This window comes from Hirundo rustica, chromosome 16, assembly GCF_015227805.2.
Source record: "Hirundo rustica isolate bHirRus1 chromosome 16, bHirRus1.pri.v3, whole genome shotgun sequence".
NCBI lineage: Eukaryota > Metazoa > Chordata > Aves > Passeriformes > Hirundinidae > Hirundo > Hirundo rustica.
Genome location: NC_053465.1, coordinates 4,702,358 through 4,717,620, shown reverse-complemented (window position 1 = coordinate 4,717,620; position 15,263 = coordinate 4,702,358). Strand labels below are relative to the sequence as shown.

General features: G+C 45.0%; 1 protein-coding gene across 1 annotated transcript in view; it reads left to right on the top strand.

Annotated features, from left to right (window-relative positions):
• The first annotated feature begins 11,537 nt into the window (after nucleotides 1–11,537).
• The window catches only part of TAF4 (TATA-box binding protein associated factor 4), a 36,628-nt gene continuing 32,902 nt past the window's right edge, over nucleotides 11,538–15,263 (top strand). The window contains exons 1-2 of the mRNA XM_040080268.2: nucleotides 11,538–11,910; nucleotides 13,864–14,952. Of these exons, the coding sequence (XP_039936202.1) occupies nucleotides 11,595–11,910; nucleotides 13,864–14,952 (1,405 nt within the window). The 5' untranslated portion in view covers nucleotides 11,538–11,594. The remainder of the gene's footprint in view (nucleotides 11,911–13,863; nucleotides 14,953–15,263) is intronic.

Below are 15,263 nucleotides of genomic sequence, written 5' to 3'. Positions count from 1 at the left end.
TCACACGTACCAATACAGTGATGTGGATCCTGCAGGAAGGATAATTAAGGCAGTGTGGAAAAAGAAAACTACAAGATGACGTGAGCTATACACTGGCAAGGAGAGATATGCAAACATACAGAATTTTACTTATAATCACCATGACCATAAATCAGCCTGCTTCTGGAAGATACTCTTATTGTAATGAATTCCCTCAATATCTTGTGTTTGACAACAGTCAGAGATAACAAGCGATCAGCAAGAAGAAATATGACACCTGACATTTTAAGTGGCCTGTTAGTATTATTTATTCTGCTAAAAAATACAGTTCCTCATCCACTAAGTGTTGAAAGGGGGAAGCAGAGAGCATCTCTCACTGTGTAAATTCATGACAAGTGTGCTATCCCGGGCATCCCTCATATGAAGAGGGAACATTTGGCTTTGTATGAAGAGGCTGACTGCAGTTCATCATGGCTGTAGGAAGAAAATTTGGCAGAGAGGCACCTCGTGATCACAGCAGACACAGGATTCACACAACAGCCATTTGGATTACAGGTACCTGTGGTTTTTGGATAGTGGAGGCAGGGTACAGTCACGCCATGTAACTGCTTAGCTAATTTATTTACAGGAAAACCTGTGTTGCCAGAACTCAGGAGACTCCCGTGGCAGCTGTAAGGCAGCTAGAGGGATTTGAGAGGGTAAGCACCCAGGTATCTAAGCACATTTCATGGCAGGTAAAAGAGAAACCTGTGACTTAAGTGCAGTGATGAGAATTCGTGGGGTGTGTGATGATGAGAGAGAACTTGTGTGGTGGATGATGGCTCATAGAAACGTGAGCTGAACTGACTCAGGTGAGTTCTGGCAGAGTTAAGGACAGAGCAGCAGTTGGCAGGACATCTATAACAAGCTCCAGCTGATGGAGGAAGGGAGCCAGGCTGGCAAAGCATCACCTCTTGCACCTCGGGACTATGGGATGGGTTTAGCAAAAGAAAAGAGGAAAGAAAATGGGGGAACTGAAAATGGAAGAGAGATCTGAATTTGGGCGTGGCAAACAAAACAAATGATACAAAGGAAGAGAGAAATGCTTGAGCCCTAGAGGAAGAGATGTTAGAGCAGTAGTTTCAAAAGAAGATTATGGTAGCTGCAGGGAAGGAGGGGAAGGTCACCAAGTACGGGACACAGCTCTGTAGAGGTGTGGGAAATGGGCAGCAGAAAAGAGACCAGGAATGAAGGAGGGGTTGGAACAGGATGGAGAAACAGAAAAGATTCAGGTAAGATGAGTAGGAAAAAAATTATCCACCCTTGTAAGGGTTTTTATTCTACACAAAGAAAAGCTGATGAATAAAGGAAAAAGCATGCGATTTCAAATGAAGGAAACTAAAATGATGGGAAGAGTGAGGGGTGGAGAATGGAACAAGGATAATAAAAATTGGAAATATTAATAAGTTGAAAAAATGGAAGAATGGGTTACCTGGTTTTAGATAATGCAGGCTTTGTAAAATTAGTTTCCCAATTTCTCATAGTCTAAGCAAAAGAGATACAATGATGTGTGGAGGAAATAGTGTTTCATTACCTTAGTTTGTCCTACATCACAGGAAAAGGGGTTTCCTGGAAAAAAAAAATCCACCAAAACAGTAAGTGTTTTTTCCATTTTTATTTCAGAAATAAGTACAGAGACAGTAATACCTGTAATGCTGCTCTGTCCTCTCTCCCCTTTCTCTCTTTCTCTTTTTCTCAGTTTTGAGCCTGTGCCTCAGGGATTTTTATTTTGACATCTTTCATTCCACCCCCATATATCAAATTTAAAGTCAGTTTAACTTCTGGTTTTAAATGAAATATTTTATAAAATGTCATAGTTTTAGGCTTATGGGGGTTTGGCTCTCCTAATTAGTACCTCGACTGTGTATTCAATGGCACTGGCATAAATCCGCATTTCTCCATTGCACTTCTCAGCAATCCAAGGGCATTGCACAGCCAAGACAAAATATATTTTACCATTGAGGAGGAGATGGCAGGAAGATTAAACTTCTTATCCAAACCCATAGAGTTTGTGAGCATGAAAGAGAAACCACCCTTTGGGAACTGTTTATTTGAATGCTCCAAGTGTATGAAATACGAACATAAGAGGAAGAAATGCTCATGTGAGTTTGGTTGAAAACAAACTTATTTTGTGCAGATACAGAGTGTTCATAAAGTATGGTGTCAGTATCTGAGATAAGAAATTACCTATAAAGATTAAAAAAGCAGAATTTTGTATTACGTAGAACTAACAGACTCTTAATCTACACTTTAACCAGCTTCATTGTAAATACACTCAAGTTAGAATGATACATTTTTATTTTCTTTTTCCATGAATGCATTCAATGCCACTTTTCTTGCTGTAGTTATTTTCTGAAAAACTGTCTACTTTCTAAAAGATAATGCAGTTCCTTGCTATAATGCAAAACGATAATTTATTTTTATACTTGTGAAAATCCAGCAGTAAAGTTAAAAGAATATGCTGGAGAATTTTTTTGTTTGTGTAGCACTTTTATGTGGAAGATTCAAATTACCAATCTGACTTCTAAACTCTTCATTTTTAAAAGATGTATCAATATATCCACTTAAATGGGTGGGATAAGCCAACAGTACTGCTCTGACCTACCCAGTCTTTGCTGCTTATATGCCATGAATCTGCTTAAAAGTTGTGTTTGATTGCCTGAATCTATCAAGGTTAGGAGTCACTTTTGATGCAACAGAGTAAGGCAAGAACATAAATTTACTTGTTTTTATAAAACTAAACCTTGGACACGTGTAACATCTTTTATTAGAATGAACGCAAACTGCTATTCCAGACTTTGCATATGCAGACCATTCCACCAGTGTCTATAGAAATGAGACTAAAACCCACACTCAGGACTGGACACTGAACTCAGCTCAAAATCCTGGCTGCTCTTGCAGTTCACTTCATCATTGAAGTTTTGGGCAGTGGAGCAGTTAAGGAGGTGCAAGTACCTTTTATACCGAAGCTTTCTGGGTCATGAATGGCAAGATGAAGTTATCCTGGTTAAGAAGATGGTGATTTATTCACAGATGTGGAAGCTGGATGTAATTTTAAGAAATCCTTTCATGAAGACAGTTAAATGGATAGTCTATGGGATACAAAAAAGGTTGGCAAAGCTGAAGTTTGCAGTTTGGTGACAAAAGTTGAAGGATGAAGGCTTTTAAGTCAGACATATGCTAAAAAAGGCATTTATGCATCTGTCTCCCATTGAAAGGAGTAAGAGGATTCAGACCTAAGTTTAGAAATAATTATGGCATAAAGAGATATAGTTGTCTGTCTAGGAGAGTGGGGAGCCCTGAACAGTGCCTAAGATACCAAATTCCATTAGGAGAAATTTCTGACTGGGTTTTTTGCTGCATAGACTGCTTTTCTTTGGAATATGTTGCACTGAAGTGAATGGCAAACCTCTGTGTATCCTCACAGATGCACTGATATGAGGGCATGGGATAGAAGTGGGATTTCATAAAGTTCTTCCAAGCATGAAGTGAGAAAAAGGTGAATTGAAGACACACTGCAATGAAAGAAGGGAAAAAAAAAAAAAAGTAATAAATGGAGAAAGGAAGGAAAAAGAATTGGCTTATAGGGATGAAATGCTGCAGAGGATTAGTCTGCAGGGGAAAATTTTTTAGAGGTTCATATTTAGGCATTCGTTGGGAGAATAAGAATCTATGTATTGAGCTTTGTGCCCAGCTTTCTGAGAGGTTCAAGAGCTGCAGGGATAACCAATGATCTAAATCCTACTTGGTACACTTGACGGTGTCTGAGTGGAGAGACCAAGGAGCAGATGGGAATACAGCCTGATGGGACCAGTCTTTTCTAACAAAATCAAATGTTTTTGAGAGTACAAAACATACTGCACATCCTTGGATGTTGCAGATCAGAGAATGTCACCATTCCCTGAACAGAAATCTACTTTCACCAGCTGGGTTTGGCTAAAATTCCAGAAAGCTCAACAGCAATGTTTCTTTAAGGGCCCCTCCTTTCCTCTCTGAGCTTTTCTCTCTCTCCAAATTGTTGAACACATTCCATTTATCAGTGCTGAGCACTATTTCCTTGGCACTGAGGCTTCAGTGGGGTTTGAACCAAGACCCAGCTGCGCACCTCTTGCTGAGCAAATCAAACCGTGGGAGCCCAATGTACATCACTGGGCTGAGAACGAAGAGGAAACAGTTCTTCATGAGATGTTTTAGTTCAGAGACCTCATTTGCATTCATTCTTTACCATGGACTCTTCTTCAGCCAAAGAATCTCCCTCTCCTTACCTGTTTTACAAATGAGTTGTAGATTCAACATCTTTCTGTTCGGTGAGGTAAGGGATCATTTTACCAGCCTTGGCAGTGTGCTGCTCTTTCCCTGAACAACATCTGCTGCAGTTTTCATGGCTTGAATTGTTCCTGGACTTGTTTTAAAAGGCATGTTTCAGAAATGCCTTTGAGGATATGAATTATTAGTCATTGTTTTATCTTCTAGGGTGTTCTTCATTTATCTTTGTTATTTTCATTTTAAAAATAAGACTAAAGAGGCTTTGGAGTTTAAAGTTTATAGGTTTTAATTCAGGTTTAGGCTAAAGATACCAAGAATGGTAAAGTAATTAATAGTAATAGGATTTTAGTGCAGCTTCAGAAAGTAATTTATTTTTGTATGACATTAAACTGGGATTTAATCTCCTTTTAACTCATGCTTCTCCTTACCATTGTAGTATTTGTGCGCACACTTTTCACATACACGTGACAATTCTGACTTTTACTGTTCCAAAGCCTTTGCATTCTTTGCACCTCGTACCTCATTTCTCCATCACTTCATGTATGACAAGGTGTTTCATATTTAGTACACTTTTAAACCACTTTTTTTTTTTTTTTTCTGTAAAGTAGCAAAAAAAGAGATTTGGCTTTTCAATTTTCTCAATTCTGATTAATATGTTTAATTTTTTTTCCAGAACACATCACATCTTCATCCTGGACTCTGTATTTTACTCAGCTGCATCCTCAACATTTACTCTGCCTATGACATCACCTGTGCCAAACTTGCAAAGGCTCTTTGGGACATACATTTGCCAGTAGGACATTTTGAAGACAAAAGGTTTGTGCAAGTTTAACTTGGAGCTTGAACTTGTTTGAAGAATAGTGACAGCAATTTTGTTACACTTGTGTGGTATTGGAGGAGTTCTGCAGGGTACCCCATACAAACAAAGGTAGGTAACATTGAGGAACAACTTAACTCCCTTGGCCCTCCCTCTGGGTGTGTCATTTCCTTTGGGCTGGAAATTTTGCCCATCTTGTCTTTTAAGAGATAAAATCTTTGTCTGACTTGCTTCAAAACATGCACTAGTTTCTTCAGGCAACTATGGGAACACGTCCCATATTTAACTGAGTTATTTGGTTTGTTTGCAGTTTCCAAAATGGGCAAAAGCTTATTAAAGGAATAGGGGCAATTCCAGAACTGTCTCTGATAGTGGGAATATATTTTAGGTAGCGTAAGAAAGTAACCTATAGTCTGGAATCATATCCTTAAATATTTAGACTGCTGGAGAATCCAGAAAAAAAAAAATAAACTTGTCTAATAGCCTTTCTAGCTGTGTTTTCATTAAGTCTGAGACAGCTCAATAAGGAAGCTACGGCATGATTTATTTTAATCAGTTATTACAGAGGAGTCATTAAATAACAAAACAAAAACTTAGCAAAATCTTCTTTACATACTTTTTGCATTCCAAATCCACAAAAAGTTTAGATAAAATCTCATTTCATTACAACCAAAACAAACCTCCTATACTAGACTGCTTTCATTTTTTTTCTGTAAGGGATGATGTTTCCATACCTCTTTTGTCTACACTGGCTTTCCAGTTCAGTATCTTTGTGTCTGTTTTCTTTATAATCTCACTAAGGTTGGTCAGGAATTCTATTGTCTCCTAAGGCTTGGTAAGAGCATTTGACAGACTGTGAACTAGAGATGGAGTAGGGAAAATGATTTAGCTATTTTTGTCAGCTGAAGATGACTTTCAGAACTGCTTGCACACATGATTATTCTTCCAGTTCAAATGTAAAAGAAGCTGGATTTTGCCCTATGCATTGAACATATGCTGAAAGTTTCACCAACTTTACAGCCCATTAGTTTCATTTGATATTATTGCTGAGCTAAAAAGTGTGTGGTCAGGCACTCACAAAAACTTCTTTTGAAATAACTCCTCTATCTTAAAAGAGAGGAACCATGGGGCTATGGAACAATTTAGATAAAGAGTGTGTCCAGCTCTGCTCCTGTAAGTTACAGTCTCCAGGCACTGTGATATAAAATAGAACAAATGTTTTCATCTACAGCAACGGCCCTTTCACAACTGATGTGGCATTGGCTGTACCTGTTCTTGGTACTGACCAAGAACAAACAAGATGAAGATTCACTTTTGGTTCTTTCACTTATTTTTATTTATGTATTTTTGAAGGCCAGTGACTGGAGGGAAGCATATAAAGAAGGAGGATAACACTGATTGCCATAACTAGTCAGTTGTTAAATGTGTTCAGGTCTGAATCAAGGGAGGGCAGGAATCCATTACTGGAACATCCATGGTATCATGTACCATTAGGTTGTCTGAGGACATATATTGTTGATAAAACATCCCTGGCAGGATCTTTGCTCACAAAGACTCACAGAAAAATTGAAGCAAAACCTGCCAAAGTCACGTCTCACTAAAAAGAAATATTTCAAACATTTTCCAACAAATTCTGGTTGTAAAATGTGCAAATTGGATTTCCAGTAATGAGACCCATCAGTAGGCACATTTTCTTGACATATTCTGTCTTGGAAATAGTGACTCAATTTTCCAAGAGTCCCTTAATTTTCTTAGAGAGGAAAGCATTTTCATTTGGCCCAGTCAGTTCTAATAATTTGCTAAATTCAAAATATGTGAAATTACTGAAGCTGGTTGTAGTGACCAGGAGGACCTCTAATCTTCTAATAGTATTTTTCTTTTCCCCGTGAATTGTGTAGGCTTGCACAAGAGATTTTTCAGAACAGATAAAACACAAATCTTAGCTGACATCCCTGCTGCTTGTCTCTTCCACAGACAGAATTGTGGACATTTGCTAGTAATCCCCTTCAGAAGACTTGCTTTAGAAATCTCTGTTAGGTGCTAGGGGGTGTGATTAGAAACTTGCATTTTCTCCCATGAGTAAAGTTCCTTAGGAATTCCCTTACAGATGGGTCTGGGTATTGATACTTCCTATCTTGGCAGTAACAAGCATGATGAGCCAGATGAAGAGCAGTTGGGAAGGAAAAGGTTTTCCACAGCTTTTTATGCTGTAAAGCCTTGAAGGGTATTAAACAATAATCCTTTATCCCACAGTATGTTCTCCGGGCACCGGATGTTGAGGTGCGTGGACTTTGGAATGCCTCAGGAGAGCCACACGTAAATAACCCCTGTGGGAATTGCATGTAGCGTGTTCAAGTGGCACAAACTTCTTTCCCAGAAATACTTAGGAGATTGCCAAGGCAGTTGTGTGCTCAGCTAACTTTTTGGTTTTCAAACCAAGTTCATGAGCAGTGTCCCTCTAAGACATTTTCTATGTCTTTCCTAATTAATATCTAGGTATTGGTTTTAAAAAGAGGACATCCCTTAAGTTGTCACATAATGTATTTATTCAATCAAATATATCTTATGAAGAGTTGGGGTTTTTCCTGCTCAACTTCTGGAATTCCGGTAATTCTTATGCAGGTACAAACACCTATTTAGGTGGGTGCTTTTGCCATTTCTCTTCCCTGGCAGCATCATGTGAGGTTTCTGTCCAGAACACTGAATTGCAGCACAGGGCTGGTGCTTTTGTGGCTGGCAGAAACAGTCCAGTACCCATGAGGACAGACACTGTCCTTCAGTGGAAATATGGGTGTACATAGGTATGATTATCATAAAAGAAAAATGGATTGTACTGTTGGTCTCCAAATCTACTGTTCATCTCTTTTTATTTTACAGTGCAAGGGTTAATACATTTTCCTGCAGCACACCATAATTAATTATGAATATTAATTCCTATTAGGAGCACTGGACTTCTTCAGACAAATGATCCTGGGTGAGGAGCAGAGAGGGGGGCAGGAAAGAACAGCAAGAAATCACCCATCCAAACAATACGTTTTTCATCTATTTATTGATGGGCCTTTAGTCTTCTGATGGGTCAGTTAAGACTAAAACCATCCACTGGCTTCTCTGTTCTGTCCCTTGTCACCTCAATCCATACCTCTGTCTGGTGTTTCTGTAATGAGCTCTAGACTAACTTCATTTTTAGAAAACAGGAGAATGGCATTACCTTAACCTGAGACAGTCTCTGTGTCATGATCTACATTGTAGATTTAGGGGGTACAATAAGTATTTTAAATAGTAATATATAATAACATAAGAAAAGGATGATGTAGGAACTGACAGTTCTCTATTTTTCCTGGATAGCTCCTGCTAGCTTCTGCTCTTTGACACACAGGACCCATATGTGCCTGTAATGTTCAAGATCTTTTGATGTAACTGATGGGTGCTGATGGGTGAAGTCCGCAGCATTCACTGTATATTGAGTCTATTTCTACACCAACACTAATAACTACCTGTGCTCTTTTACTAGAATTCTTGTGCAAGTTGCGCTTTTTGTATCATTTAAAACGGAGTAGTGCAACACAGAGGAGCTGGAATCCCTGTCCTGAAGAATTCAGTCTAGAAACTTACTTCTAATGTCAAACAAGAGACAGAGTGTATGAAAAGATAAATTATTCAGTAATGAATCCTACACACTTATAATGCACAAGTTGTAATGAATCTCAGTTGCTCTTGTAATTTTGTAAAGTTGTTTACCTAATATGGTAGATGTGCCATATGGTACACTAAAGAGAGTGTTAGAATGAGGACGTGAAGATTTCGAGGTTTTTATTTCTAGTTTTGTAGGCATCTGTAAACTACATTCAAGCTGTCCTAGAATGTGAGCAGAAGAAGAATGCAGGCTGCTCTGCCCCTTCATGCTGACTGCTGCTGCCACCTGATAACATCCTCCATCTCTTCTTCCTCAGGCACTGTGGCCCAGCACGGGGCATTACCCTGGCTAGATGCCATTAAACAAAGTCTTCACCCTCTTCACCTTTAGGCTGGCTTAGCTTAAGTCAAGCTTTTTCACCCCTAATAAATCATTTGAGCAGCTGATTAACTCTGCTGCTGGGTAGGGAATGTGACCAGGCTTCTATTCCAGAGAGTTCTTTGGTATGTTGCTTATAGAATTTCACCATAGCTAAAACTAGCAACGTGCTCGACTGTGGCAGCAGCAGAGGTTGGGACTGCCCTGCTCAAAGCAGCATTTGTGTCTCGTAAGAAACGGGCAATGCGACCTACAGTGATGTCTGTAAAATCACAACTGCTTTGCAGCACTGTAATTTGTCAAAAATTGATAAAATGGGAACTAAAATTCATCCAGATGAAAAGGGCAGTTTCTTATTCACCCTTGAAGTTGAAGTGATGACTGAGAAAAGCATTTGAGTACCAGAATAAAATACTAATATAAAACTCAGAGGATGTAGACAGTCTCTCAGGGTGATGCCACGGGGGTGAGCGAAGCCTTGGGAAAGGCTTAACATTGTAATTTTTAGTTATCAGCCAAAGTCTGCTGCAGGTGAGAAGAGGACATAGAAACTACAAGAGTTACATGCCTCAGTATGAGCTGAATTTCTAGGATTTTTGATTTAAAGGTACTTGCACTGTTATTTGGGGCCTGTATGTAAAGAGCAAATGTGTATCAGGTTTTATGTGAATTTCTGGCAAACAGCTTTTCCCTTGTAGGTATGTTTACATATTTGGGGACAGGGTGAGAACTGGACAGTACTTCAGCTCTCTTCCCATTGGTCATGGGGTCAACCGTCAAGCAGATGAATTTAATTCATGTTAGAGTACTACAAGTTAAGTGATAACCACAAATATGTGATGGGAGAAGTGTTGACACCCACATATGGGCAACCCCATGTGGAGAAAACTTGGACATACTTAAAGTGATCCCCTTTTCACAGATAACTCATGGCTCTTGTCCTTCGAAGTCTCCACCAGCCGCCAGGCAGCAGCTTTCAGGCCAGCCAATTCCCCAGAATCATCAACCAGCAGGGGCCGAGCCTATCCCACTAAGCAGGGCTCCAGCCTCTAATGCTGCCCATTCCCAAAACATAAGAGCAAAGCTTATTTTAAAATCCTGATATAAGAGGTGCTATTTTAAGCTTGCTACCCCTTAAAACTTGAAAGTTAAGTTGAATCAGACACTGGAATAAGTTGCCCAGAGAGGTGGTGGAGCCACCATTCCTGAAGGTGTTTAAGAGGCATCTGGATCTGGCACTGGGTGATGTGATTTAGTGGTTTAGGGGTTACAGTGGTAGTGCAGTTGGATTTGATCTTAAAGGTCTCTTCCAACCTTGATGATTCTATGATTCTATTCTGTGAAAGATAAATCGTACCACCTGATAATATTGTTCCAACTGCATCTGGTAATACGGTTTCAGTAATTCAGTCTTCTGGGGAAACAGCGGCCAGCAGAAGAGCGCGTTTATTGAAAGGCGGCTTGTATTTTTACGTTATTTACTTCCTTTATGATGGTTGCACAACAAGGTCAAAGTGCAGCTTGCCTCCCGTAAGCGATCATGTCCACCTGCAGCCAGCGCCGGCCGGGCCCGGGGGCCGCGCTCCCCGCCGAGCGCCGCTGCGGAGCGCGGCTCTCCCCCAAGGGTTAAGCGGCGGCGGGGGTGTAACGCGGGCTGACACACGGGCGGGGATCGCCCCGCCGTGCCGGCTCGCAGCTGCGACTGGACCGTTCAAAATTGCCGTCTCCCTCTCTTTTCCCCCCCGCCTCCCCTCTCTCTCCTCTTCCTTTTCCCTTCCCGGCGCTGGGCTCGCAGCCGGGCGCGCTTTCCTGGAGCTGGCCCCGGCCGTGCTGAGTCAGACCGCGCCCGGCGCCCGCCCCCGCGGCCCGGCCGCACCGAGGGGCTGCAGACCCGGGCTCGCCCCGCCGGCGGCGGCGGGAGGGAGGCAGGAGCGGGGGCTCCTCCTCGCCCGCTGCCCCCGCCCGGGGCTGGGCGTGTGCCCCGCCCGCCCCGCCGGTGGATCAGTTACACGCAGCTGGCACAGGTGCGGGGCGCCCTTCAGACTCGCGCCGGCGGGGGAGACCCGGACGCAGGGAGCAGCAGGGAAAACATGCAGCCATTTTGGGCCGAGGCAGACAAAGAGCCGCCGGCGGCCGCGGCCGCCCCCACCGCCCCGCGCGGCTCCCGAACCCCTCGCACCACGCGGCGCGGCCGCACCGAAGTGCCGCAGCCCCCGCCCGCCCGCGGCCGCCGGGGGGCCGCCGCCGCCGCCCGACTCCCAACTAAGCGTTCGCAGCCATTTGCACAGCCTTTTATAGCGCGGGCGCCGGCCAATCAGCGGCGGGCGGAATCCCTGCTCGGCCGGTGATGTGCGGGCCGGGCGCTCGCGCGTGCGCCGTTGAGCGGGGGGGCCGAGTGTGAGCGGGGCGGGGGGAGGAGGGAGCCGTGAGAGGGGAGGGGGGGGAGGAGGGAGCCGCTCACAGGAACCCTCCGAAAAAAAGATGGCGGCGGGCTCGGATCTGCTGGATGAGGTTTTCCTGAACACGGAGGTGGATGAGAAGGTGGTGAGCGACCTGGTGGGCTCCCTGGAGTCCCAGCTGGCGGCCTCCGGCCACCACCACCAGCACCACAAGGCGCAGGAGCCCCTGAGGGCCACTGGGGGGCTGCTGGGGAACCATGTTGTGAGCAGCAGCAGTAGCAGCAGCAGCCCTAGCCCCAGCCCTGGAGGAGTAGTAGTAGGAGGCAATGCTAATGCCCAAACAGAGAGCAGCAGCGGCAGCAAGATGGGACTGAGTGCCCCAGAGATCACAAAAGCAGGTAACGTGGGCAGGGGTGGGGGGCTCTGAGGGAGAGGGGCCCTCCCCTCCCCCCACTCCCCAGCTCCCGCTGCCTCCTTCCCTCACTGCTTTCCCCCCTTTTCCCTCTCTCCTCCTTCTCGTTGTGGCAGGAGCGGGAGTGCAAAGGGTGGTATCGATCATACGGGGGAGAGCCTCCCCTCATCATGCCCCCTCGGTGTGTATCCGCGCCTCTGCTCCCTCCCCTTTATTTTCCCTCCTCGCCTGTGCTTACTCGAGGGTGTTGGATCATGTGTGGGGGCAGCCGCCCCGCAGAAAGAGCCGGCAGTGCCCGTCCGTGACTCTGCCGGTCCCCTTTGCTTTTCCTGCCCTTGTTGCAGGAGTGTAAAAGGGCTCTGTTAATCTCGGGGACTGAAGGAGGCAGAGCCCACCCCCTTGGTCATGGCTGTGCCTCCCATGCCGCCTGTGATTGCTCCCCTTCCCTTTCCAGGGGTGGAGGTTATGGGGGGATTCCCTCTTGATAATGCCGCCTTAGCTGTCTGTGTAAATGCTCCTTCCCCTCCCCCTTCGCTGTTGCTGAAGTGGAAGGGGGTGTTATTAATCATGACACCTATTTCCTGTAGAGGAGGAAGCGAGGGGGGATTTCAAGGGGAGGAAGTCCCTCAAAATGCTTCCCCCCCATATCTGCCTGCCTTGATAAATCCCCCCGCACCCCCTCCCTTGTTCCAGGGGCTTGGAGGGGGCATCCAGCGCCTCCCATTCCTCCTCTGCCCTCAAGGGGGGGTTGTCACAACGCCGGGTCCCGGGAAGGGGGGGAATTCAGGCCACAACACCCCACCTTGCACAGCGCCTTCTCCCACCCGCCCACCCCCGGAGCTGCCTGGGAATATTCCCCCCTTGGTGTTGAGAGGCTTGGAGGGGGGTAGTGTGAAGGCTGGGACTGAGGGCTCACTACGTGGGAATGGAGGGAAGCTGTTTTTCAGGGGGATTGAAAGAAATGTCTCCCCAGAAGCTCTCTGCAATTCCTCCCCTCCCCCCTTTTTTATTTTTGATTTCGTCTTGCTGAAGTGTAAGAAGATACTACAGACCCTCTGTTATGATCGATGAAGCTCTTCTAGGAGGATCTCCTTGACCCTTATAATGTGCATCTCAGTGTCTGCCTGTCACTATTCTTTTCCCATTTCTGTCTCCTTAGGGCCAGGACCTGGACTGTGTGTGATTGTACTTGTGCTAACACCAGGCCTTATCAAGGGGCATGAGGATTATTCAGGACAAGAAGCTACATCATCTTGTCCCTTTTGAAAACCAGCTTTGCTTTTTATTTATTTATTTTTCACTATCTCTGGCTGTGTGAACTTCAGATCCGTCGGAACAAATTCTGTAATAAGGAAGAGGGGTCTTCTAGAAACCTACTCCAGGCCTTCCTTCCAGTACTTCTTATCTTGCCAGACCGATGTTTTTTTTTCCTTTCACTTTTCGTATTTTGCTGTTGTTGAGCCTCCCGATCTGACTGACTTACTTTGTAGGAGATGACAGGATTAGAGAGTAATGTGTCATGGCTGTAAGGGGGTGTTTCTTAATAATGTGTCTTCCATGGCCATTTTCCCCCCTTACAGCTGCAGTCCCATTTCTGAACTGGATGTCAGGTTCTAGAGTGGGGAAGAGGTCTTAGATGATCTTCTTACTCCCTTCCCTTGGTTCGTATTAAATCTGTTTTCCCTGTTTTGTCTTACTGTAGTGCCAGAAGCAGGGATGTTACAATTAATACTGAATCTGCCAGTCTTTGGTGGGCTATTGGAGGCTTTAAGATAACGTCTTCAATGCCATGTTTAGTTTGTACTCTGTCCTGTTTTCCTGGCTCCAGGCAGGCAGCTTGGGAGATGGAGAAGACCTGGTGATAAGGGAGAACATTCTGTCTTTACTGGACTTCTCTTCTTGCTCGTTCACTCTGTTTAACCTCATTGTTGTTTTGCAGGGGCAGGAGGAGTGCAGGGGGGTGTTATTAATCATAACACCAGGTCCCAGACTTCAGCTCTGGATGGAGCCACCACAACGAGCACCAGCACCACCACTGCAGCAGCAGGAGGATCTGAAGTCACTGCTGCTCCAGGGACCCTCAGTCAGGGCAAATCGGTGGTTATCAGCACCATGGCAACTGCCTTGTCCACCAGGAATGGCAAGATTGGGACCACGACAGTGCAGACTTTGAATGGGAGTAACGTGGTGATGAACTCTCACCACACAGGAAGTGCTGCTTTCTCTGGGACTCCTGTGACGGCCAACCCCGCTCCTGCACCTGCTGTCGCCCCTCTCGTTAACAATGGACCTGGATCCGTGGGGAAAGGAAACGCTGTTAATGCTGTTTTGCCCTCGGCTTCTAACACTGTCATCCAGACTTCTTTCCTCAATACTGCTGTGTCCTCTGCATCGTCCTCCTCGCCCACAGTGATCTCCTCGCAGCCACCGCCGAGCGTTGGCACCGGGGCGCCCACGGTAACGCTGGTGAGGCCCCCGATCCACACGGCAGGACCCACGGTGGCTGCAGCTGCTGCAGCCACTCAGAACGGGAGCAATACTGTGATCAATTCAACCATCAGCGTGGGGAGTTTTCCTGCTGTTGCCACAGCCACTGTGGGATCTGGAGTTTCCCTCCAGACGTCACTTGTGAACAGCCAGTCTGGTTCCACTGTGCCAGCAGCTCCTGCCACACAGGTCATCAAATCTGAGTCTCCTAAAACTATAGTCCAGGCAGTATCCCAACAGCAGACGCTGGCTACTGGTGGCCAGCCCAGTACTACAGGGGGTAACATGATTATTGGGCAAACTATGCAAGCTGGGCTCTCCAATGTTGCTCCCAATCCTGGTGGGATACCTCCTGCAGCTCCTGGCACCCCCACAGGAATGGCTAAAGGCACTGCCAATACAGTGGCACAAAGTCTGCCAAGGACTCCAACACCAACTACGAGTGGAATCAGAGCAACTTTGACTCCTACAGTTTTAGCACCTCGTTTGCCTCAGCCACCTCAGAATCCGACTAACATTCAGAATTTTCAGTTACCGCCAGGTAAGTCAGAGGATTGTGGGGTTTTATTTTGGAAGTGTGTTTCTTGCAGGGAAGAAGGAATCCGAGTAAGATTCCGTGCCATTTAATTGTGAATTGTGGAAAAAGACTTGACATGTAACAATGAGAATGGTCTGGTGTTGAGTAGTAGTAGCGTAGTGGCATTCCACTACTTAGTGTCTTATTTTGGGTGACCAGAAAGTCTTTTCAGCAGCAATTGAAAATAATTCTGCCTGTTATCTTTGTTCCAATGTGAGTGTAGATGAAGCTGCAAACTGCCAAAGTGTGACAATGGAACATTATCCAATGAAATA